Source organism: Hyperolius riggenbachi, chromosome 2, assembly GCF_040937935.1.
Source record: "Hyperolius riggenbachi isolate aHypRig1 chromosome 2, aHypRig1.pri, whole genome shotgun sequence".
NCBI lineage: Eukaryota > Metazoa > Chordata > Amphibia > Anura > Hyperoliidae > Hyperolius > Hyperolius riggenbachi.
Window position 1 is genome coordinate 110,367,899 of NC_090647.1, and position 24,906 is coordinate 110,392,804.

Consider the following 24,906-nt stretch of genomic DNA (forward strand, 5'->3'; position numbering starts at 1 on the left):
AGGGGAAGTATAATAGAGCACACTATAATAGGTGTATCAGAATAATAATGGACACATTAATAAAAAGCACTAGAATAAGAAGGCAGTGTAATGGGGGTAGTGAAATAAACATTCACACCTACTTTTAAAGTCCATGCCATCTGAACAATAAATGCAGGGGTTCCTTGAGATCCAAAAATTATTTGCAGGGTTCCTCCAGGGTAAAAAGGTTGAGAAAGGCTGATTTAGTGTTTCCCAAAGCAGCCCACAATTATAACGAGCACTGCTCATATTGCAGATGTCGCTCCCCCCCCCCCCCCCTTATACACAGGTCATAAGATAAGTGTATTAGTACTCAGATTTAGCTGCCTGTCTAGATATTCACTAAGCATGAACTGATGGTGTTGTTTGGGAATGGTTAACAGAAATAAGAATGACTATATTTTGCATACAATCAAATGTCCGTACCTTTGATGGTGGTCATAACGGTTCCTACTGGGATCATATTCTCCACCTACATCCACCACCACATCACACTGCGCCAGCAATATAGGATCCCTCGTTCTTACAATCTCTGAATCCTAGAAAGACAAGGAAAATGATGTAACCACTGCAGCTCTGAGAGTCACCTGGTCAGCTGTGACAGTAAAACACTGGTGTGTGAAAATGCTGGACCTTTACCTCACAAAGCAGAATCTGTTGGTTGGTCATTAAAAAAGTAAAAAAAGGGATATATGGCAAAGAGATTACTACAAATTTCTGGGCGCCAATTATGGATAAAGAAGCCTGTCTATCGTGAACAGTAAGCATGCACAGTATCTGAGGAGTTCGCACGCAAGTTTTCTGATGCATTACTTATGTATTAAAGAGAATCTGTACTCTAATATTCTTACACTAAAAAGCATACCATTCTATTCCTTATTTTCTCCTGTGCCCCTCTGTGCTGTTTCTGCCACTCTCTGCTGCAATCCTGGCTTGTAATTAACAGTTTTAGGCAGTGTTTACAAACAAACTAACCAGCTTCTAATAGGCTCAGCTAAGCATAGTGTGTGAGTATGCAGGGGGCCTGCAGAGGGTGTGTATCGCTTCTACCAATCACAAGCAGCCCTGTACATTCCACACAATCAAAGCCTTAGCCCGACAAACAGGACAGAGGAAAGATACATTGATTTATTACAGAGACAGTGTAATTAGGAAGAGCTGCAGTAAGCCCCAGCACATTAGAACAGGCATAGGAACTCATAGGATAGAAGAACTAAGGCTGAAAAAATTGTTACAGAGTCTCTTTAAAAAGCATAAAGTACGTTTGATACAAAAATGCAGTATCCAGAAGAAGCAGCACGCTGTCAGTTTTTGAATGTGAAAATGAATTAGATGTCACTGTGCCCACTGAGTAACAGGCTGCCAGTGGTATTGTATTTCTATGCTACAGAAAACCACACATACTGTAAGAATCTAGCCTTGTGCAAAATCATCATGTTTATTGTTAGGTTTGTGAATAGAAGGAATATAGAGATTACCATGTTCATTCCATTCCTGACTTAGGCACCGATTCGCTCTGTTAAGGTGGCCATTAAATGATACATTCGATTGTTTCCGATCACCGTTGTAATTGACTGGAAAGTATCGATCATGCCCATTTCCACTAACCAATGCGGTCAGATTGATCGAAAAATGGATCGATTCCATGAATCTGAAATGATTGATCACAGTTGGATTGTATCATTAATGGCACAGTACATTTGCACTGCAATTTTTTTTTTGATGCTGTAATTGATCAGAAAGGATAAGTCATGCACATTAACAGCAGGATTCCTGCTAACCAATCAGATTGATGGAATCAATCCAAAAAACGGATAGATACTATTAATCTGATCCAATTGTTTAGCAGGAATTTGGCTGCACGAACAATCGGGTCTGATTGATTACTGCAGCAAAAACAACCAATTGGTTGTGCCCACTAAAAGCCGAATTCCCGTTAACCAATTCAATCGTATTAATGGAATCGATCTGTTTTTCGGATTGATTCCAATCTGATCAAATTGGTTAGTGGGAATTCAGTCGTTAATAGGCATGACAGAGTCTTCAGAGAACTGGACATCGCCAGTGTCGATCAATCCAAGCAGCTGTGTGATGGTCATCTGCTCTGGAACACACTTGGAGTCCCGGGTGGTAAGGCAGTTTGGGCACATGAATGCACCAGAAGACATACTACTGGCAGGTGAGACTGTCCTGTTTGCTAATCAGTACAAGAGTATAACAGCTTGCTGGAACCACTTGGCTAGCTGCATTTACATCCCTTCCACTTGTCGCATATTTTACAGATGACTGGAGAGAAAACTTGGAATATTACAATGAGAGTGGCACTCCTGTCAGCTGAGTTTCTGACACGGAGCTCTAAAGGCTCATACACACATCAGACTATAGTCTTTGGAAAATGAAAGATCACAGACCAATCTTACCACCCTTCATGTAGTATGAGAGCCATACTCTACACAGTCTTTTCTATGGAGCTGAACTCCACATCAGAAAAAGATCTTTGCAAGATGCTGCACACACGGATCTGTACAGACACAAAAGATCAGTATCTGCAAAAGATCTGTTCCTGCCAAGAATCCATTCCTGCAAATTGCAATAATAGTCTATGAGATCTGCAGATCATCATACACACATGATTTAACTGACATTCATCTGCAGATCAAGCAGTCATCTGCATATCTGAAAATCCATCCTGGTGGATCTGATCTGCAGATGAATGTCAGTTAAATCATGTGTGTATGATGATCTGCAGATCTCATAGACTATCATTGCAATTTGCAGGAATGGGTTTTTGGCAGAAACAGATCGGTACTTATCCGTTAGCCGGGCGCATCCGGCAGGTGGCGCTAATTACTATTCCTCCTCCAGGCCAACATGGATAGTAGGGAAAGATGTAACTCTGGTGGAGTTTTGTCGCCACCTAGAGGATGCGCCCGGCTAACGGATAAGTACCAACAGATCTTTTTCAGATACTGATCTTTTGTGTCTGTACAGCATCTGTGTGTTCAGCATCTTGCAAAGATTTTTTTCTGATGTGGAGTTCAGCTCCATAGAAAAGACTGTAGAGTATGGCTCTCATACTACATGGAAGGGGGTAAAATTGATCTGTGATCTTTCATTTTCCAAAGACTATGGTCTGATGTGTGTATCAGCCTTTACACTGCAGACTTTCTCTGTGCAGGCATTAGGGATGATCAAAGAGATGCAAATACTCCTGAGCTGTCAATTTTTGTGCAAATATATGCAGCTTGGAAATGGACCAATCAAGTCCCACCCAGGTTTAAACTGATTGGTCCAATTTCAAGCTGCTTATATCTGCATACAAATTTACATAAACTCATAAGTAGGTATTTGCATGTCTTTGAGCATCTCTACTGTCTGCAGTGAGTGCCTTCCTGAGCAGCACAACTGATACCACAAGCATGTAGCTCACAATTAAACCTCTTCTTCACTATCCTACCAATCCTAGAACCAATGGCCCAAGCAGGGTCAGGGCTTACATAGGGGCGGGCAACTAGGCAATTACCCAGGGCCCCAAGCTCCTTAGGGACCACGCGAGTCAGGGACTGCACAGGTCACTGAACTAGTCTGATTTAAGGGACCCAGTAAGAAACCTCAGGGAAATTGGGTGGACAGCACCCTTTTCAAACTGCTATGTTGGTAATGAACACATCTATGTGCTTTGCATAGTGGTAATCCTTAAACTGTTTCATTTCTCTAAAACAGGGGTGTCAAAAGCAAATACAAAGTAGGCCGAAATTGTACACTGGGACCTAATCGCGAGCCAACCTCAATGTCTACTGGCCACCTTCCTCCCTTCTAAAGTTCTTATGGCTCCCCCTCCTCCAACCCCTATACAGTTCCCTGGTGTCTCAAGGCCCCCACCCTCCCCTATACATTTCCTTAGTGTTTAGTACTTTCCCCCCGAACACTGTGATTCCAGCGCTGGAGACTTGGGCGCAGCCGGCGCCACCATAGGCTGTAATAGGAATTACGGCTATATCAGCGAACAGGGAGTAGCTCTGGCAGCGTCAGAAGACGGACCTGAAGTTGCTTTTAAAACACAATAAGGCTTCCAGCAATTGCTGGAAGCTGAATAATTTCATTCCCTACCATCCATGGTGGCCTGGAGGGGGAATAGTATTTACCACGGCCGGGAACTTGTGCAACAGCAGGATCACCTATATACCGGCTGTATCCTGCGCCCAAATCTCCCGCACGGATATCTCTCGTACGCCTTTCCCCCTACCTCCCCCATATGGCTCCCCCAGTGTTCAAAGCCTCACCTCCAATACAGCCTCCCTAGGGGTCTAGAGTGGGCCAAACATAATGCAAAGTGGGAAAACCACTTGAGGGCCAAATGTAATGTCTCTGAGGGCTGGAGTTTGACATGCATGCTCTAAATCATAGCGCCCAACTGTCCCTCTTTTGGAGGGACAGTCCCTCTCTGGGAGCCATGTCCTTCTTTCCCCCTCATTTGTCCCTCTTTCAGGACTTTGTCCCTCTCTCTATGGAAAATTTATATATATATATATATATATATATATATATATATATATATATATATATATATATATATATATATATATATATATATATATATATATATATATATATATATATTTTCTCTACTACAAAATGTGTTTGATTGACTCTAACCTTTTTTCCCATTCTTTAAATTGATAAATTGATAATTTTAAAATGTTAATATGAAGGAAAATGAACCAGGATAGAAAGGACCAGTGTGGTTTGAATTATAAAACAACATTTTTCTTACGAAATCTTTATGGTATGCGTGACTAGGGGTGTGACGGAGGCGTGATCAGGGGTGTGGCAGGGGAGTGGCTTAAGTGTCCCTCTTTCTTATCTCAAAAAGTTGGGAGGTATGTCTAAATACACCTCTGACACTGCAGCTATCCTTGGTAGGTTTTGGCGCTCAATGGCAAGAGTGCTTAGAGCCAGCGGCGTAGCAATCGCTATAGCAACCATAGCGTTGCTATAGGGCCCGCGGCAGCCCTACTTTACAGTGGGCCCGCCGCCCTCAGCTAAAAGAGGACTTTTTTTTTTAAATTATAATAATGCCGGCGCTCCGGCCCGTCCTCCCCCCCCCCCCCGCCCTCACCTCGGGGGCCCCTCCTCCTATTATGAGCGGCGCGGGAGAGCAGGATATAGAGCAGGCTCCGGCGGGAGGTCCAGCAGGCTCAGACGCTAGAGGTCCAGCTGCCCCCGGGCTATGGTGTCTCCTCTGTATTGCGAGCAGCATACAGAGGAGACACCGTAGCCTGGAGGCAGCTGGACCTCTAGCGCCTGATTACCCCGCCGGAGCCTGCTCTATATGCCGCTCTCCCGCACCACTCATAATAGGAGGATGGGGGGCCCCCCCGAGGTAAGGCAGGGAGGGAGGGCCCTACCCCACTAAGCTACTCGTCTGCCCACTCACCCACCCGCCCCGGCTACCTAACTGTCCACCCACCCACCTGGCTACTTAACTGTCCACCCACCCGCCCACCTGGCTACCTAACTGTCCACCTACCCGGCTACCTAACCGCCCACCTAACTGCCTACCAGGCTACCTAACTGCCTACCCTCCCACCCGGCTACCTAACTGCCTACCCGGCTACCTAACTGCCCACCCGGCTACCTAACTGCCCACCTGGCTACCTATCTGCCTTCCTTCCCTCCCACCCGTCTACCTATCAGCCTACCCTGTGGGGAAATCTGCTGACAATCTCGCTGCAATTTGTGGGGAAATCTGCCACCAATCTGGTCACATTTTATTGGGAAATCTGCCCACAATCTGGTCGCAATTTGTGGGGAAATCTGCCGACAATCTGGGTGCATTTTGTGGGGAAATCTGCCGACAATCTGGATGCATTTTGTGGGGAAATCTGCCGACAATCTGGGTGCATTTTGTGGGGAAATCTGCCGACAATCTGGGTGCATTTTGTGGGGAAATCTGCCGACAATCTGGGTGCATTTTGTGGGGAAATCTGCCGACAATCTGGGTGCATTTTGTGGGGAAATCTGCCGACAATCTGGGTGCATTTTGTGGGGAAATCTGCCGACAATCTGGGTGCATTTTGTGGGGAAATCTTCCGACAATCTGGATGCATTTTGTGGGGAAATCTTCCGACAATCTGGATGCATTTTGTGGGGAAATCTGCTGACAATCTGGATGCATTTTGTGGGGAAATCTGCCGACAATCTGGATGCATTTTGTGGGGAAATCTGCCGACAATCTGGATGCATTTTGTGGGAAAATCAGATTTCTCCACAAAATGTTTGGGTGGGAGGTCCGAGGTCCGTGGGGTTGGAAGGTCATGGGGGGCCCATAATTTTTTTTTTTTTTGCTATGGGGCCCAGTCATTTCTAGCTACGCCCCTGCTTGGAGCCCCATGTAAAACAAGCACTTAATATAACAAAATCGGCCCTAACATTGTACTTACATGCAATATATTATGGTGCATTTCATTAATAATTAATGGGAACATAAACCGCAATAAAATCCATAAAAGGGTTTCTCCCTTTCCACACTTAAAAAGTAATCGAGTTTGCCCCAAGAGTTGGCTTCAGGACATACTCTGCATGCTGGAAGCACATTCATCAGCACTGTGCAGTGCCAGGCACTGATCTACAGGAAGCCATCAGTCTGGGTCTTGTCCCCGGAACTGTGTAGCGCAGCTCACCCCTCCCCCGCTTCCCGGGCCGCTGTCAGGTGTTCCGTACCCGGTAGGGCTCCAGGCTCCGCAGCAGGTAGCACGCCAGCGCCTCGTCGCAGTGGAAGGTGCCGTTGTGAGTACCGATCCTGGGCGCCATGCTGGCTCGCTCGTCCCACCGGGGCCGCTTCGGCTCTTCGGGCATGAAGAGAACGGGAAGGCGGCAGTGGCGGCTGCTGGACAGGCGGCGGGAAATGGAAAGCAGAGGAAACGTGCGGGCCTGCAGGACCCGGCACAAAAGAGGAACCATAGAGAGTGGGGTGACCGGGAATAATAAGGCAACGCACAGGAGACTTCCGGCAGCAATAGCGATGAGAGCATGTTACAAGGTGAAAGATGCAGATTGCAGGGAAGACGTGCAGCTATGCAATACACGGCTCTTCTTCTCATGCTGCTCCATAGCCGGGAGGAGAAGACCCTCTGTCTTCCTTTAGCTTATTGCATGGCTGTGTGTAGTCAGTTTCTGTTTTCTGTAGCACAATGGACTCCATTCACAAAACTTCTCATAAATGACTTAACTAATTAATAAAAATAACCTCTCGGCACGTTTACAAGAAAAATAATCTCTCAAAATAAGGTACTATTTTTCTTACCTTAATATTTTTGCTCTTTAGGAGCTTAAAAAAGTATTAGGTGAGGTGAAACCAGGTGAAAAAGCTTTGCAAATCATGCCCAATATGTATAATATAGCACTACAATACAGTGTACTTATGGTACCAACAGATTACTGAAACAAAAGGTGCAAAAAAAAAACTTATAAGGGCTCTTTCACACTAGACAACACATGCAGGAATGCTATTCAGTGCATTCATTCCCGATGCGCAGCTGGGACTGTTCTGTGCAAACTTTGGCGGCGCTAACGCAACCAACGGGAAATTGTGTGTGGTGCAAAAAAAAATGGTTCCTGGGCACAATGTTGCAGCATGCCGGAATGCTTTCTGTACTGTGAATGGGAACATGAGAGTTTTGACTATTGCAACACCCAGCATTCAGGCCTTCCCTTGAACCGCATTTCCTCTCCTTTTATCAGTCATAAATGCAGCAGCTAAACTCATCCATTCCTCACATCGCTCTGCTTCCACATTTCCCCCTCTGCAAAGCCCTACACTGGCTACCTATCGGCTTCAAAGGAGACAATTCACAAAACTTCTCACAAATGACTTATTTTTCACCTAATTAATAAAAAATAACTTTTCCACACATCTTCAAGCAAAATAATCACTCAAAGTAAGTTGTTCCTGATTAACTTCATTTCAATATTACTTTTCTTACCTTGTTTATATTATTTTTTTGCACTCTGCGAGCTTAAAGACGTAACACAGATAAGGTGATAACAGATGAAAACAGGAGAAAAAGCGTTGTGAATAATGCCCAAAGTAAGTTTCAAAATTCTGTGCCTGGCCTACAAATCTGTACAAGAGACCTGCCCAACCTACATCACTGTGCTTGTCCACAGATATATACCCACCCACCTCCTCTGGTCTTCCAGTGACCTCCACCTGACTGCCCCCCCCCCCCCCCCCCCACATTTCTCTCTACCATGCACACCTACAGGACTTCTCAAGAGCTGCCCCTACCATCAACACCTTCAAGCAAGCCCTCAAAACACACCTCTTTAAAATGGCCTACCCCACCCTCTACCGCAGCCATGTACTTATTCCACAGCACTACCTATTGTGTACCTCCCCTTAATATTACAGTAAAAGCTTGGATTGAGAGTAACTTGGTTAAAGAGCTCTTTGCAATACAAGCAAAACATTTTGTGAAATTTTGACTTGGTATGAAAGCAAAAAAAAAAAAAAAAGTATGAATGCGTCACATCATCACAACTGAGCTGATAGTTAATTTCCCTTTGGTGCTGCAGGATTGTACTTAATCTGAGTGTAGAGACTGCAAAGTCACATTTCCCTGAAATCCTCAAAGTAACTGTCATTGGAAAAATTCCTTGTTAAAGAGAGTCTGAAGCGAGAATAAATCTTGCTTCAGCTCTTATATGCCCCTGCTAAAACGCGCTATCCCGCGGCTGAACTTACCTCCCAAATCCCCTCCGTGGTGCCCGAGGATCTCTTCCTGGTGAGGCAGGGCTAATGGCTGCAGCCCTGCCCTCACACGCGTCTGTCAGCGCGTATCTCCGCCTCTCCCCCACCCCTCTCAGTCTTCCTTCACTGAGAGGGGCGGGGGAGAGGCGGCGATGCGTCGCTGATAGACGCGCTGTGAGGCAGGGCTGCAGCCGTTAGCCCTGCCTCAAGAGCAGCAAAATCTACGACCAAGTTGGTCGTAGATTTTGCAGGGGGGGGGGGGTTGGGGGGTAAGGGACCCCTGTTTAGCCGCGGGATAGCGGCGTTTTAGCAGGGGCACACATGCTCTGAAGCGAGATTTAGGGCCAGTGCACACCAAAAAGCGCTAGTGTAAAAGCAAGCGCTCAGCGCTTTTTGAAGTGATATTTGTAAGGCGATTCTAGACATGTGTCTATTGATTTTCTAAGCATGTCTAGCGATTTTTGGAGTATTTTTTACACTACAGCTGTAACTGAACAGCTTTGTTAACAAAAAACGCTTGGATAATCGCTCTGATCTAGCGCTTTTCAGAGCAATTTTCCACTTTCCTATACTTAACATTGAGGCTGAATTGCCTCAGAAATCTGCAAAAATGCTGCAGGATCTGCGCTTGGGATATAAAAAACATATCGCTCTGGTGTGCTCCATCCCATTTAAATACATTAGCCAAGCGCTTTACAGAGCAATAGCGTTTTTAAAGAGAGTCTGAAGCGAGAATAGATCTCGCTTCAGACCTCATAGCTAGCAGGGGCATGCGTGCCCCTGCTAAAACGCCGCTATAGCGCGGCTTAACGGGGGTCCCTGTCCCCCCAAACCTCCTCCGTGCAGCGGGGGAGCGCTTCCTGGTTGGGGTCAGGGCTAACCGCCGCAGCCCTGCCCCATGCGCGTCTGTCAGACGCGTATCTCCGCCTCTCCCCCGCCCCTCTCAGTCTTCCTTCACTGAGAGGGGCGGGGGAGAGGCGGCGATGCGCGTCTGATAGACGCGACTGGAGGCAGGGCTGCAGCCGTTAGCCCTGCCTCCAGGAAGAAGAATACGAGCGACCATTTTCCTACCAACTTTTGCGGGGGTGGGTTGGGGGTGAAGGGACCCCCGTTAAGCCGCGGGATAGCGGCGTTTTAGCAGGGGCACACGTGCCCCTGCTATATATAAGACCTGAAGCGAGATTTAGTCTCGCTTCAGTGTCTCTTTAAAAATGCTCAGAAAAGCTCTTGGTGTGCGCCAGCCCTTATAGTGACAGTCTTGTTTACATTTTTATATATTTTATACTATTTTTACTATAACTGTTTTTGGATTGTGGAACAAATCACTTGGGTTTCCTATGTGGAAGTTAGCTTTGATATGAGTGCTTTGGATTACAAGCATGTATCCTTATTTATGCATACATTTGAAATCGGCGCAGGTAGACTTGGGCGCAGGATAGCCAGTATATGGCTGATCCTGCTTCTGCACAAGTCTGGGCTATATTAATTACTATTCCCCCTCCAGGCCGCCATGGATAGTGGGGGAATGATATAATTAGGCTTCCAGCGATTGCTGGAGGCCGAATTATTGTGTTTTTTAAGCAACCTCGGCTCCGTCTTCTGACGGCGCCGACGTTACTCACTGAGTGCAGCTCAGTTGTGATTCCTATTGTGGCCTATGGTGGCGCCGGCTGCGCCCAAATCTAGCAGCGCCGAAAAGCACTGCTCCGTTATTTATTGTCCAGAGCTATGTAATATGTTGTTGTTTTATATTGCAAATACAGTAAAGAGTGATAATTTATGGACTTTCATGTTACCATGTGTGTTGCACACAATATCAGTGCTGACAGCACCGCACGTAAGTGTAAAAGGGCCCTGAAGTAACAACTATACTAGTTTGTTGCAATAAAACACAACAAAAATACCATTTGTAGTGTTGTGCAATGTAATAAAGGGAAATAAGCAACTGACCAATAAGCAATTTAAAGGATACCAGGGTCGAAGTAAATAGGAGAAAAGGGGGAAGCAGGCATGTATGGTGAGCCATTCTGATGCCCACTGCTCCTACCCCCCCCCCCCCCCCCATTCTGCACATGCAAAGAGCGTTCCTGGCCATGGTCACACTCTGGCAAGACGGAAGAGGGTGCCGGAGGGCAATAAGGAAGATAGGAGGTGCAAAAAGGGGAATAGGGAGAGCAGTGGGCATAAGGACGCCTCCCCACACATGCCTGCTCCCCCATTTCTCTTATTTACTTTGGCTCTGGTATCCTTTAAGTGACAACAAATTTTGAGTGAGTAAAAGGATACCCGAACTGAAATGTGACATAATGAGATAGACATGTGTATGAACAGTACCTAGCACACAAATAACTATGCTGTGTTCCTTTTTTATTTCTCTGCCTGAAAGAGTTAAATATCAGGTATGTAAGTGGCTGACTCAGTCCTGACTCAGACAGGAAGTGACTACAGTGTGACCCTCACTGATAAGAAATTCCCCTTTTTTACCTCTTTCTTGCTCTCAGAAGCCATTTTCTGCTAGGAAAGTGTTTTATAGTTGGAATTTCTTATCAGTGAGGGTCACACTGTAGTCACTTCCTGTCTGAGTCAGGACTGAGTCAGCCACTTGCATACCTGATATTTAACTCTTTCAGGCAAAGAAATAAAAAAAAAGGAACACAGCATAGTTATTTGTGTGCTAGGCACTGTACATACACATGTCTATCTCATTATGTCACATTTCAGTTCGGGTATCCTTTAACAGTACATATTCAGTGTTGTTACAACAGGATCCGTAGTATTGCATCACAACTGATGAGGTGTGAACTGTTTCTAGTCTTTGAATTGCACAGCATTACATTCCCCAGTGTCCATTATTATTGCTAAATAGCATCCCTATATCCTTTTGCAACTATAAAAGCTTCAACTCTTTTGGGAAAGCAATTCTTCCAGAAAATCACTTGTGAGGTCAGGCACTAATGGTGGATGAAAAGGCCTGGCTTGCAATCTCTACTCTAAAAGTGGCCATTAATTATACAATCTTCATTGTACAATTTTATATGAAGTAGAAGGGTAAATCAAGTGAATCCCTTGGAGTTAGAGGCTCAGCAGGACAGCCAAGCAATCTGCATGGTTTAAAAGGAAATAAATATGGCAGCCTCCATATCCCTTTCTGCAAAAGACTGTCCCAGTGCTCAAATCGCCAATAGCTTTCTCTGGGAGTTGACCAGCACTTGACAAAGGCCTGCATGCCGGAACGTTATGTAGTTTTATGGCACTAATAAATGAAGCCATAATTGCTGAATCCAAGTCGAGACCCAGTTTACGTCTTCTGTAGACTCCATATCCCTCTCAGTCATGTGTACTTTAAATTTTTCCCCTACAGCTGAATGAAGAAGATTCTACCTCACACATCATGGCTGCGGTTTACACTTGACATTACAATTGCAGCTCTTAAACTGAAATTGATTTATTGCAAGTTTAACCTCCTTGCCGGTTATCCCGAGCTCAGCTCGGGGTAACCTGCGTAGGAGGATTTCTCAGGCCCCGCTGGGCAGATTTTCAAAATTTTGTTTTTTATTGCATGCAGCTAGCACTTTGCTAGCTGCGTGCATTTCTCGATCGCCGCCGCCGATTCGCCGCTACCCCCCCCCCCTCCAGACCCCTTGCGCAGCCTGGCCAATCAGTGCCAGGCAGCGCTGAGGGATGGATCGGGATTCCCTCTGACATGGCTTGGTTCTGAACGGGATTTCCTGCTTGCAAAGATCGCCGGCGGCGATCTAAGTACGTAGGGGGATGCCGCTTGTCAGCGGCTACATGAATTAAAAAAAAAAATGTAAAAAAAAAAAAAAGTGCTGCGCCGCCCCCCTTGCCGATATGATTGGACCGGCAAAGGGGTTAAAGCCAACCTGAACTGAAAATAAACTGATGGGATAAACAATTGTGTATCGATAAGCGATAAATCTTGTCAGAATTAGAAGTGTTAGAAGGAAATCGTGAGCTTCTGAGAGGAACTGACGGCAAGGGAAGTATGTAATATTAATTTGCAGGTACATCATTTGTTTATCCTATCTAATAAAAACTAACTGTCCCTGTGTCCGTGCTTTTTGCTACTGCGCATGTGTGCAGCACAGACAGCTGTTAGGAAGGGAGGACGGGGCCAGTTAGCCGGACGGGTGCGCGCGCATTTGCACTGACATGCGGCGGTGAGACAGACCTACAGCCAGTTTTTAAACAGGCTTAGGTCTACTAGTCTTAAATTTTACTCGGTTTAGGTTCACTTTAAGCAATTGCAATTTGCAATGTGAACTAAGCCTTAGGCCAGGTTCACAGAGCTCAGTTGCGTTGCAGAAAAATTCTGCATGTCAACTTACTGCCCATAAAATTCTATGGTCCTGTTCACAGTAACTGATTGCATTATTGTAACTTGCTGCATGCAAGCTTTGCATTAAAGTCTATATCCAGTCTCCATTGCAGTTCACACACACATTTTAACACATGCATTATGCAACTAACCACTGTGAATCTAGCCTCACAGTGAGGAAAAATAAAAAAGCACAGCCTGGTTCTGTGTAAGCTTGGGCCATGAACATGCAGCTTCAATGTCTTTAGGAACCTTTAGGATGCCAGCATCATCAAAAGGAAACCCATATATATTTGGTTTGGAGCCTTCTCTGAACAAGAAAGATCAGTGTGATGTCCGCTCACCCTTGATATTTAGGAGCAGAGCTGGAACCAGGTGACTCATTCCCCAACTGTCGACACTTAAAGAAGGTGAAGTTCCGCTCAATGGTCCAAAAAAGTATCAAAATCTTTATTGAGTACAGGTCACACAGCTTAAACGTTCGCTAACATGTTTCGGACACGCACTGGTCCTTAATCATAGCATGAATCTCAATAAACCACTAAGGTTAAATACCTACAACCACACCCTTCCCTACACCCAACCAGTCAAGAGGAACACCCAGAGGGAGTCCACTATACCGAGGGGAGGTTAAAGGGGCCCATACACTCAGCCGATTTTCTGGCCGACCGATCGATTCAGATCAATCGATCGCAAATCGGTTGGCCGATCGATGGCCGATTTCGATGGATTTTCATCGAACTGGCAGGGTGGAAAATTTAGGTCGATCTGATGAGATTGCTTATCATTTTGAATTGGCCTTAATGGAAATCTGATGGCAAAAAAATGCCATCAGATCGAATTTCAATAGATTTCAAACTGAAATCTATTGGAATTCTATCCTGGTAAAAAATGTTCTAAAAACACAGCAGATAGATCATCAGATGCATTTCTTATCTATCTGCTGCCAATCTGACGAGTGTATGGGCACCTTTACAGTGCATATAAAAACAATCACAAAGCGCAAATATGACATTTAAAGAAAACCTGCATCAAAAAGTTCCCCTGGGGGGTACTCACCTCGGGAGGGGGAAGCCTTAGGGTCCCAATGAGGCTTCCCACGCCTTCCCTCGGGGGTCTCGCTGCAGCCCTCCGAACAGCGGCGATGTAAATATTTACCTTGCCGGCTCCTGCACAGGCGCTGTGGCGGCTCTCTGCTCTGAAATAGGCAGAAATACCCGATCGCCGTCAGGTCTGCTCTATTGCGCAGGCGCAAGTCTCCGGCACCTGCGCAGTAGAGCGGACCCGACTGAGATCGGGTATTTCCGTCTACTTTGGAGCCGAAAGCCGCAACAGCGCCCCCGCTGGAGCCTGGAAAGGTAAATATTTAACATGCTGTCGGGCCGCTGTTCGGAGAGGTGCAGCAAGACCCCCGTGGGACAGAGGACGGCGTGGTAAGCCTCATTGGGACCCTGAGGCTTCTCCCTCCCGAGGTGAGAACCCCCCAGGGGAACTTTTTGATGTTACAGTGTCTCTTTAAGGAAAGGATTGATAAAGTCTACACGCAGCACATAAAATAATAAAGCATGATTATTATATTTTATATGTATGTGCTGCGTGTAGACTATCAATCCATTACTTCTCTGAACACACAGAAGCACAGAGGAATGGTGTTGGTTGTGTAGACCAGTGGTTCTCAATTTTTTTCAGTAGGGGGTACATCTGCCTAGGGATGACTCACAAAGGGGTACACGTGCTAAAAAGGTTGAGAACTACTGGTGTAGACAAAACACTCACTACAGTGTAGCCATTTTTAGGTATTAGTACTTTCAGTGCAAGCTGACTGCAGCTTGAAGTATAGTCATTTGCTCACTTTTTTACAATCAGTAATGTGAGGAGCGCTAACACTTTCCACAGCAGTTATCGTATCTTTTTATTGATTGATTAAAAATGAATTGAATTAATGAGGATACATATGGCATACACAATCTCTCTGTACTCACTCTTTCATACAACCTGAGAGTATGCTGAGGAGTTCTCAAAAAATTACAGGTGCACCCATAAAGAGGTAATCTAAAATCAAACTTTTTTTAGTGTATATAGATAAAAATATAGAGTTTGCATAGGGTATTAATATTTCTAAATGCACGATCGAGGGATACTGGTTTTGCATGAATTTCATACAGTTCCTACTTCTATTGCACTAGTCCCAACTGAACTCACAAAATGTCCAGATTAAATAAAGATATCCAGTCACATTGAATCCCTTGTAAAGAGCAATACGCCAGCTTAATCCTAATAACCATACAAGTACCACAGGATCTACCATCAAAGGAGCTTACTAGTAGGTGAAGTGTGTTCCTCAGTCCGCTCCTATACGTCTTAAGGATAATGGTTCCGACCCGGGTCTCCCGCAGCAGTAGTCCAGGAGGAGGGGGACTGTCATAGATTATCCCGTCCGCATCCACCCGCCGTAGCAATAGCCAGGTGAAGGTAGCGGGTCCTGTCCAGAAGCCGCTCGTCACTCCTCGTTCTCCGCGGCAGACGCCAATAGCACTTCCTGGGTCAGGGTTCTAACCAGAGACGTCACTTCCGTGCTTCTCACCGCTGTTTCCCTGCGTTCCAACCACCACCAGTCATACGGTATGCGCTGGTCCTGTTGGGGAACTGTGGGTTCGGCAGCAGCTTGTTCCAATAGATCTAATGAGGCGCCCCACTAAAACCTCATTAACATGTTTCAACACTAAAGAGAACCCGAGGTGTGTTTAAAGAATGTTATCTGGATACAGAGGCTGGATCTGCCTATACAGCCCAGCCTCTGTTGCTATCCCAAACCCCACTAAGGTCCCCCTGCACTCTGCAAACCCTCATAAATCACAGCCATGCTGTAAGGATGTGTTTACATCTGTAGTGTCAGTCTCAGCTGCTCCACCCGCCTCTTGCATAGCTCCGGTCCCTGCCCCCGTCCCTTCCCTCCAATCAGCAGGGAGGGAAGGGATGCAGGCGGGGACTGGAGTTCTGCAGGAGGCGGGGAGAGCAGCAGACTGACACTATAGAGATAAACACAGCCAGCTCTGACAAGCTGTTTGTCAGCAGCGTGGCTGTGATTTATGAGGGATTGCAGAGTGCAGGGGGACCTTAGGGGGGTTTGGGATAGCAACAGAGGCTGGGCTGTATAGGCAGATCCAGCCTCTGTATGCAGATAATATTCTTCAAACCCACCTCGGGTTCTCTCTAAGCGTGTGTCTTCATCAGAATGATTGGAATTGGTCAAGAAGTCCCAGACACCATCCTCATATAGTACACAGGCTCCTCCCTCTGTCATTTCCTTAAAGTCACAGAGCTCTCCCAGAATTCCATGTTTTTCCATGATATCATTCAATTTAATTCTGCTCCAATGAAAAGTTTTCCCGCCTTGCCTTATTTGCACATATAACTGAGTCTTCTACAAATCTCTGTGAGTAATATTATAGGTTAATTTATAAACAAAAATAAAAATAGATACATTCATAATTTATTTCCATTGTTTGTTTCTATGTCCTCTTTATTTCAACATCATCAGCAACTCTTTCCCATCAGCAATACCCCTCAGGTATCCATCCATCACTGCACACCTATTCATATCTCATTTCAAGAATCCAAAAAGTTCCATTTCTTTGTTCAGGCCCTTGGGGGCCAGGGTGTCCAGACTGAATATCCACCTACTTTCCACCCTGGACATCCTGGCAATATAATCCCCTCGGGTCCCTAGGTACTACTTCCACCCCAAAAAATACAATATCCTTAACCCGACAATCGTGCATCCTCTTAAAATGTTTGGAAAGCGGATGTTCCTCCCACCCCTTCCTTATATTATTAAAATGTTTACCCACCCGTGTATGAAGTTCCCTCTTAGTTCTGCCGATATATTTTTACCACAGGGGCATATTAAACAATGTATGACCCCCCCCCCCCCCCCCCTTGTAGCGCATGTAATCAGCTGATTGATTTTATAACTCCCAGACGGCCCCTCAACTGTGGGGATCCTACTATAGCCCCGTGTACTTCTGCAGTTAATGCACCTTCCACACCTGGCAAAACCCCAACATAGTGAGGTAGCAGCAGACCAGTAGAGGAGGGAGGATATTTTTTCCTAATTTCTCTGTCTAGTGAGGTTCATCCATAAGCGCCACCTAAATATTCTTTTCTATTTGCTCACTTTTTGCAAGTGTACGCAAACATTTTCTACCATTTGAGGCCACGCTGTAGTTAGAAAAAACAAAAACAAAACTATGGGCTCTATTCACAAAACTTCTTATAAATTACTTATCTAATTGATAAAAATAACCTTTCATCACATTTGCAAGCAAAATAATCACTCAAAGTAAATTGGTTCCTGATTAACTTAATTTCAATATTACGTTTCTTACCTCAATTATATTATATGTTTGCTGTTTTGGAGCTTAAAAAGTAACAGACCAGGTGAAAACAGAGGAAAACGGGTGAAAATGCTTTGTGAATCATGCCCATTGTGTACAATATTCTTTAATCCTCAATTCCTGTCTTCTGCAGATGTTGCAGCACAGCCATATTATCTGGAATCTTATTTGATTATTTGTTTTGCTCTTTCGCAAATCTTAACTCCCCAGAGCTGAAAGTTTGATTGATACCAGGCAGCTCATTAAATTGTCAGGGAGTCAGTTTGATTTGCCCCAAATAATATATCTTAGTGCTTATCGGGTTTATTAGGGTGAGGTTTAAGACATAAAAAAAAAATTATGCAGAAACTATTTTTTTTTTCTCATTCAAGCCATAAAATTAGCAACTATGGTGAAACTGGTATTTAGGTGGACTCTGAAAGCCAAAATTGCCCGCATCACTGTAGCCCACATTCTGTATACGAAGTCTCATTATGCACAATGAAGGATTGTAGTTGAGAGCATTTTGGGGCTAAATATTGGCAAGTATTGTGCCATTTAGATTTCTGCTCCCAAATATCTGGCAATTTTTATTTTTTTGAGCTGCAAAGTACAGTATTAAAACCTCTGCCTATTTTTGGTTTTTCTTTTCCTCTAGACCCTGTTGAGGATATTCTCCACCACCCCCCGCCAAAAGTTAAAGTGAGCCAGGTTTAAAGGACAACTAAAGAGAGAGTTATATGGAGGCTGCCATGTTTATTTCCTTTTAAGCGATACCAGTTGCCTAGCTATCCTGCTGATCCTCTGCCTCTAATACTTTCAGCTATAGCCCCTGAACAAGCATGCAGCAGATCAGGTGTTTCTGCCATTGTCAGATCTGACAGATTAGCCACATGCTTGTTTCTGGTGTTTAGACACTTCTGCAGCCAAACAGACCAGCAGGGATGCCATGCAACTGGTATTGTTTAACCTCTTGAGGACCGCAGTGCTAAACCCCCTAGTGACTAGGCCATTTTTAGTAAAATAGGCCACTGCAGCTTTAAGGCCATACCCAAATAGACACAAGAGACGGCACACCACTGGCTGCAAATAATAATGTTGTATTAGGAACAAGTTCACACTACATGTTACGGATATTACATCCTTCCTCAGGTGTTAAACAGCAAATTGAAAGTATATATCATCAAGGGAGGGCCACCACACCCAACATAAGTGGCTCCGCCGTCTCCCCTTTCACCCATAGTCCATTGTCCATCCCCAAACAAAATCTTCACGATCATTTGGCACTCCAGTCTGGCTACCAGTAAAAAAGACTGACCGTAATCCAGGCACTTCCCACAATGGACTGCCACTGACCCACCTATAAAAAAAAAAAGACATGCAAACAACATGTATGTACCGGCAGCATAAAAAAAAAAAATCAGCATTTAAGAATCAAAGCATATTGCACTTAGCACAGCCTCAAACACCATTTATAAAAAACATTTGAGAGGTAACCTCTCATTTATCCCTTTAGGGGCCATACGTCCAACATATGTATCCATCTGGATTCCTTCTGCTTTAAGATTTTTTCCAGATCACCTCCCCTGTTGGACAGATTCAATGACTCCAATACACACCATCTCAGTTGCGCTGCACCGTGCCCCATAGCTGCAAAATGCCTGAGGTGTCGTAGCTTTTACGCTCGCCCTCAGCATATTTGCTGATGGCCCTTTTGTGTTCCTGGATCCTAGTCCTTACTGCCCTAGTGGTCTCGCCCACATACATTAGCCCACATGGGCATTTAAGCCCATAGATAGCCCAAGGTGTAGAATAATGTCTCCCTTTAATTGTGATTTTGCAACCAGTGTGTGGATGGCAAACAACCAATGCCATTACACACGTTGCAGTTCATGCACGGGTACGTCCCTGCTTTACCAGTGCTCACTTCACCTCATGGGGGCTGTATGTGTGCCTCACACTATCTTGAATTGTCTTGCCCCTCCTGATAGAAAAAATGGGCTCCTCTTTAATTAACTGCCCTATGTCTTTGTCAGTACTTAGCAGGGGCCAAAATCTGCAAATAGAATTTTTAATTAAATGTAGTGTTTTTCCCCAAGCTTGTGATAAATTGTATCCCCTTAGGACTAATGGGCTTGGCAGATCTCTGTAGCAAGGTGGACCTGTCAATGGCTAGCACTTCCTGTCTAACTTTCTCAATTTTAGAGGCATCATACTCTGTTTAAACTTAGAGCATATTGACTGGCTAGCCCGACAGTAATACTCCGTATTAGTGCAAATGCGCCTGGCCATAAGGAATTGCCCCCTCAGTATGGCTTTCACAACATGACCATGATGGTGGCTGTTGTGTCGCAACAAATTGTTGCGATCAGTGGGCTTACGGTACAACTTAGTAACAAACCACCCTTCCGACGCCTTGGAGACATCCAGGAAGCTCACACTCTCATTGGATACCTCCATAGTGAATTTAATGGTGGGATGTGCCCGATTCGCCTCGTTAACCATCTCCAGGAGCAATTCCCTAGGGCCTTTCCACAGTAACAAAATGTCATCCACAAAATGAAAGTATTGTACAATATGCTTCTCGTATAGTGGATTTTTCAAAAACATGGACTGTTCAAGGGATTCCACAAATATATTGGCAATGGATAGGGCTGCTGGTGATCCCATGCTCGCCCCTTGGCACTGCAGATATATATCGTCATGGAACCTAAAATAATTTGATTTCAGTGTCAGCTCCAAAATATCAAGTAGGAAGTACACAAGCCCATTAGATAAATTGGTCTCAAGCAACCTCTCTTCTATCACAGATATGGCCTCGTCCTGTGGGATCGCTGTAAAGAGGCTCTGTATGTCTAAACTACAGAATAAAATATCACTTGGTACATCTGAGCCTTCCCAGTCTCACTAGCAAATCTGTAGTGTCTTTGAGGCAATGCACAAAAGAAGACAGAATGGGTTGCAGGTAGGCATCTAAGAACCCTGCTAATGGGTACAATGCTGAACCTCTACTGGCCACAATGGGGCGTCCTGTGGGATCAAGTAGCCATTTATGAACCTTGGGCAAATGGTACAGTAAAGGGACAACAGGGTGATCAACCTTAAGCCCCCTCGCTGTACTGTTAACACCATCCTCCACAGCAGAAGCCAGCCGTATGTCCACTTTCTCTTTAATTGTGGGTGTGGGGTCCCCGTCGCATTTAACATAGTGCATTTAATTTCGCACCTGTCGGAACCCTTCCCTCAGGTAATCATGCAGATCCTGGACAACAGGACCACTAGGGCAGTAAGGACTAGGATCCAGGAACACAAAAGGGCCATCAGCAAATATGCTGAGGGCGAGGATAAAAGCTACGACACCTCAGTTGCAAGGAATTTTGCAGCTATGGGGCACGGTGCAGCGCAACTGAGATGGTGCGTATTGGAGTCAATGAATCCGTCCAACAGGGGAGGTGATCTGGAAAAAAAAAAAATCTTAAAGCAGAAGTAATCCAGATGGATACATATGTTGGACGTAGTGGCCCCTAGAGGGATGAATGAGAGGTTAACGCTCAAATGGTTTTTTTTTATAAATGGTGTTTGAGGCTGTGCTAAGTGCAATATGCTTTGATTCTTGCATGCTGATTTTAACCTCCCTGGCGTTCTGGACGAGCTAGGCTCGTCCAGAGACACCGGAGGTCACCGCTCAGGCCCCGCTGGGCCGATTTGAATAATTTTCTTTTTTAACACGCAGCAAGCAGTTTGCTTGCTGCGTGTCCTACCTGATCGCAGCCGATACCCGTTCCCCCAAGCTTAATATACTGTCAATTACTGTATTTTAATATTCAATACAGAGTTCATGGTATTTATGTAGACTGGGTGAAAGTACTGTATTAGCTAGGCCTATTTTTAGCATTAAATCTCAAGCAACCACACAGCACACTTATCTGGCATCAGCCAATCCCTGTCGATGCTGAATAACCGAGACTCCACTGTACTTTGGGTTATAAGTGAGAAACATTGTCATCTGGAAGGCCATAGGATCAGGGTTGTTTTTGTTTTTTTAAAGACTGCAATGTAGTCAGGTGTAAAAGAAATCAATTAAGCAGTGTGTCACTGGTGACGTTACTCTAAGTATAGGCGGGGCCACACTGCAAAGCTGGGGATATACTACAGGAGTTCCTTTCAAATTTGTACATTCTATGAGTGGCCGTGCAAAGCTGGGTATTATAGGGTCTACTTAATTTGGTGGACACTTCAGTAGGCCCTACAAACCAGGGATATAGTTTAGGGTAACACTATGGGAAGAATGTGACTGATTATAGGTACTGGGCAGCTGTGACACATTTTTATGGGTACTGATAATTTGAGAGACTGGAAAACAAAGTGGAGATACACTGGGGATTGGTGGCATGGGTAAAGCTGTACTTCTCTTATAGCAGCCCTGCCATGACTTGAAACCCTTAAAGTGACCCTCAAAGCAACCGTAAAGGAGAACTGAAGTGAGAGGTATATGGAGGCTGCCAGATTTCCTTTTAAACAATACCAGTTGCCAGGCAGTCCTACTGATCCTCTGCCTCTAATACTTTTAGCCATAGACTCTGAACAAGCATGCAGCAGATCAGGTGTTTGACACTATTGTCATATCTGACAAGATTATCTGCATGCTTGTTTCTAGTGTTAGTCAGACACTACTGCAGCTAAATAGACCAGCGGGGCTGCCCGGCAACTGGCATTGTTCAAAAGGAAATATTGCAGCCTCCTTATACTGTACCTCTAACTACAGTTGTCCTTTAAAAAAAGTTAGATTCTATTAAGCAGGGAGACTGAATCCCATAGAGCCTTCCCAGTCCTATCTCTGTCCCCTCAATCCACTGCTGTCTTTTCCAGTGAAATTGTTTAACCTGCACTTTGAATAAATCTTTGCCTGCCTCTGTCCCATCCCCCTGCCCCCCCCCCCCCCCCCCCCCCCCGGGGCAGCCTTCAGAAGCGGATCCTTACTATATGTGGCCATCTTTAGAGGCACTCTGGGATGCTAGTGCTTCTGAGCACTCCTGAAGGTGAGATTTTTTAAAGGGGGATAACGGGAACAAAGAGGGGAGAGAAGAGAGAGAGAAAAAAAAAAAAGAGGAGGCTCTATAGGATCCAGAGCATTACCTCTAACTTGAAGGAGCTGTACGGATATGCCAAGTTTGTGCACTCATTTTACCCATGTACAGTAATTGTAATTGTTCAGCACATTTTATATTTTCATATCTTAGTTTTATTTGTAAAGGTTTACATAACCGTTTCACAAATCACTTCCAATCACAAAAGTAAACAAAATGCAAATCTTTATTGTAAAAATGTACATCACAATGTAAACATGCTCATCTCTTCATACATTTGTTTTTCCAATTAACATGCCTAAAATGTACACTAATCTATCCTATTAAAAATTGGGAGGCACTGTGCATACAAATACAGAACCCCAATTTTCTCCAAGGGGTCAATAAATATATAACTCTGATACAACCTTAAATAGACAGATTAATTCACCAAATATTTGTTTATACAGATTGAATAATACTAAATGAATATTAAAATAGCAGGTTATGAGAGCGAAGAGGAGGTATCTTGGGGCTTTTCTCCTGTTTGGGCTGCAGCATTAGAATCTCTGTAGTGGAGACTTGTAGCTATAATACATATTTACAAGCTTTGTTTTCTAGCTGCAATTGAAACCATAGCAACAGCTACTTCGCACACAACACCCAAGTCTTGTGTACCATTGCCCTAGAGCACCTTTATAGATAAAACAACTTAGCGAGAACAAGTAAAACAGCATTTCAATGGGGGTTTCAATAAATATATTTGCCTTTCAGCCATACACTCATTACTGTGTACCCTTACATAGGTTACTTACTGGAAGCTTTTTCTGATCAGGGGCTTGCAGAGTTCCCTTCCCCCATAGTCATACCTACAATAGAATCAATCTGTACTGTCACTGGTTGGGGCATGCAGTTATTCAATATGAAAACTGAATTTATTTATTCCACTCTCCCTTCTGCAAGTGCTATGATAAATCCATTTTATGTCACCCTGTGTGTTTTATTAACCAACCTCCCAGGAATGCATAAAGACCAAGCTGTCAGAAAGCAGTCTTCTGGCTCGGACATATAACGTGAATCTATTAACCCACTTAACCATATGTTTAAATTAATTCACAGCTATTCCAAATAGGACACCATCCTATATTTTAAAGTGGTTTGGGTTACCTAGCTACTCTCCAAACTGCCAAGTGTCGGTCTATAAACCTTCTCCTAAGTACTTACACTGAAGAGCATGTCAAATACATTCAAATATGGAAGCCATAACCCTCATATCCTAATCGTAACTCAACACAGACAGCCTATCCAACATTTTCAGGTGGTCAGTTTCTCCAACATAAATGATTGCTAAATCACGGAGAAGAATAGGATTGTCTTGACCATGTGATCAGGTTGTGAATCTTATTGGCTGGTCACCATCATGTGAAAGTTTCTCACTTTTGCTTCCCATGTAAAAAGTAAGTAGAAGTGGAACATGAGCTAGACCAGCCAACCAAAACCTTTGACGGGTTATGCTTCTCGATATATGCTCTCTGAGGAGATAGATCCTTAGCTTATTTTCAGACTGCATTCACCCCAAGGATGTTTAGTGTACTCCAAGATCATTTGCTTGCTTGTACGGTTGTCTTCCCTCTTCTCCTATGTGTCAGATAGTCTATAGTCTTCATCTGCCCTCCACTCTGTCTCCATCTGCTCTTTAAAAATGTCTTAAAATTAACCTAATACTGTTATATTACACAGCTTGTATTATTTTGTGTTTAGTGATCTGACTTGCAGGATCTCCCTGGTTAGATAGGTGTTATCTTATCAAGTCTGTATTGCTTCATGTCCCAGAAAAACATTAAAGCCAAAAGAAAACACAAAATGGACTCATTTGCAGAAATATAAATTTTCCGTTCAACATGTTGCCTGACAGACTTCTGTCACTGAAGAGCTACAGGGAGGCCGTAAGCCACAGGTGCTGTACCCACTATATACTTCAGCTTGGGAGCCTGACGAGATTCTGATAAGTATTTCAAGATGGGAGCCCCTGGCCCCGCCTTCAGCCAGCCCTGTAAGAATGCCAGGGTGTATCGGTCAATCTCTCTATCGGTGACGTCCCACAGGTTGCCAAACACTAGAGGGCTGAGGCAAGAGAAAATAGTGAAACATACGGTACATTAATTCTGTAGTCCTTAAGTGGTAATACTGTACATTGCTCAGTGAAAACTACCTACACCTAAAGTTGAACTTTACTGAATGTAACTAAATGATTAGAATTGCTTATATTTTACAATATTAATTTATAAATGATTTAGTCCGTTTTTGCCCTTTGTAAAACCCCTGTGTACATTCTTCAATTTATCACCGGTG

The 24,906-nt window shown here is 44.4% G+C and overlaps 2 protein-coding genes across 4 annotated transcripts in view; both read right to left on the reverse strand.

The window, feature by feature from the left end:
• The window catches only part of MYG1 (MYG1 exonuclease), a 39,515-nt gene extending 32,516 nt beyond the window's left edge, over positions 1-6,999 (reverse strand). Inside the window, exons 1-2 of one of the 2 annotated variants that reach the window (XM_068265098.1) lie at positions 6,745-6,999; positions 448-560 (exon numbers count right to left, since the gene is read on the reverse strand). In XM_068265098.1, coding sequence (XP_068121199.1) covers positions 448-560; positions 6,745-6,984 — 353 coding nt within the window. In that variant the 5' untranslated portion in view covers positions 6,985-6,999. Of the gene's footprint in view, positions 1-447; positions 561-6,598; positions 6,671-6,744 lie in introns of those variants that run through there. The other variant, XM_068265099.1, reaches the window with a different exon arrangement.
• A 17,424-nt stretch (positions 7,000-24,423) lies between these two features.
• Positions 24,424-24,906, reverse strand: part of ESPL1 (extra spindle pole bodies like 1, separase) — a 55,643-nt gene continuing 55,160 nt past the window's right edge. For both annotated transcript variants that reach the window (XM_068267196.1, XM_068267197.1), the window contains exon 31: positions 24,424-24,678. In XM_068267196.1, the coding sequence (XP_068123297.1) occupies positions 24,477-24,678 (202 nt within the window). In that variant the 3' untranslated portion in view covers positions 24,424-24,476. The remainder of the gene's footprint in view (positions 24,679-24,906) is intronic.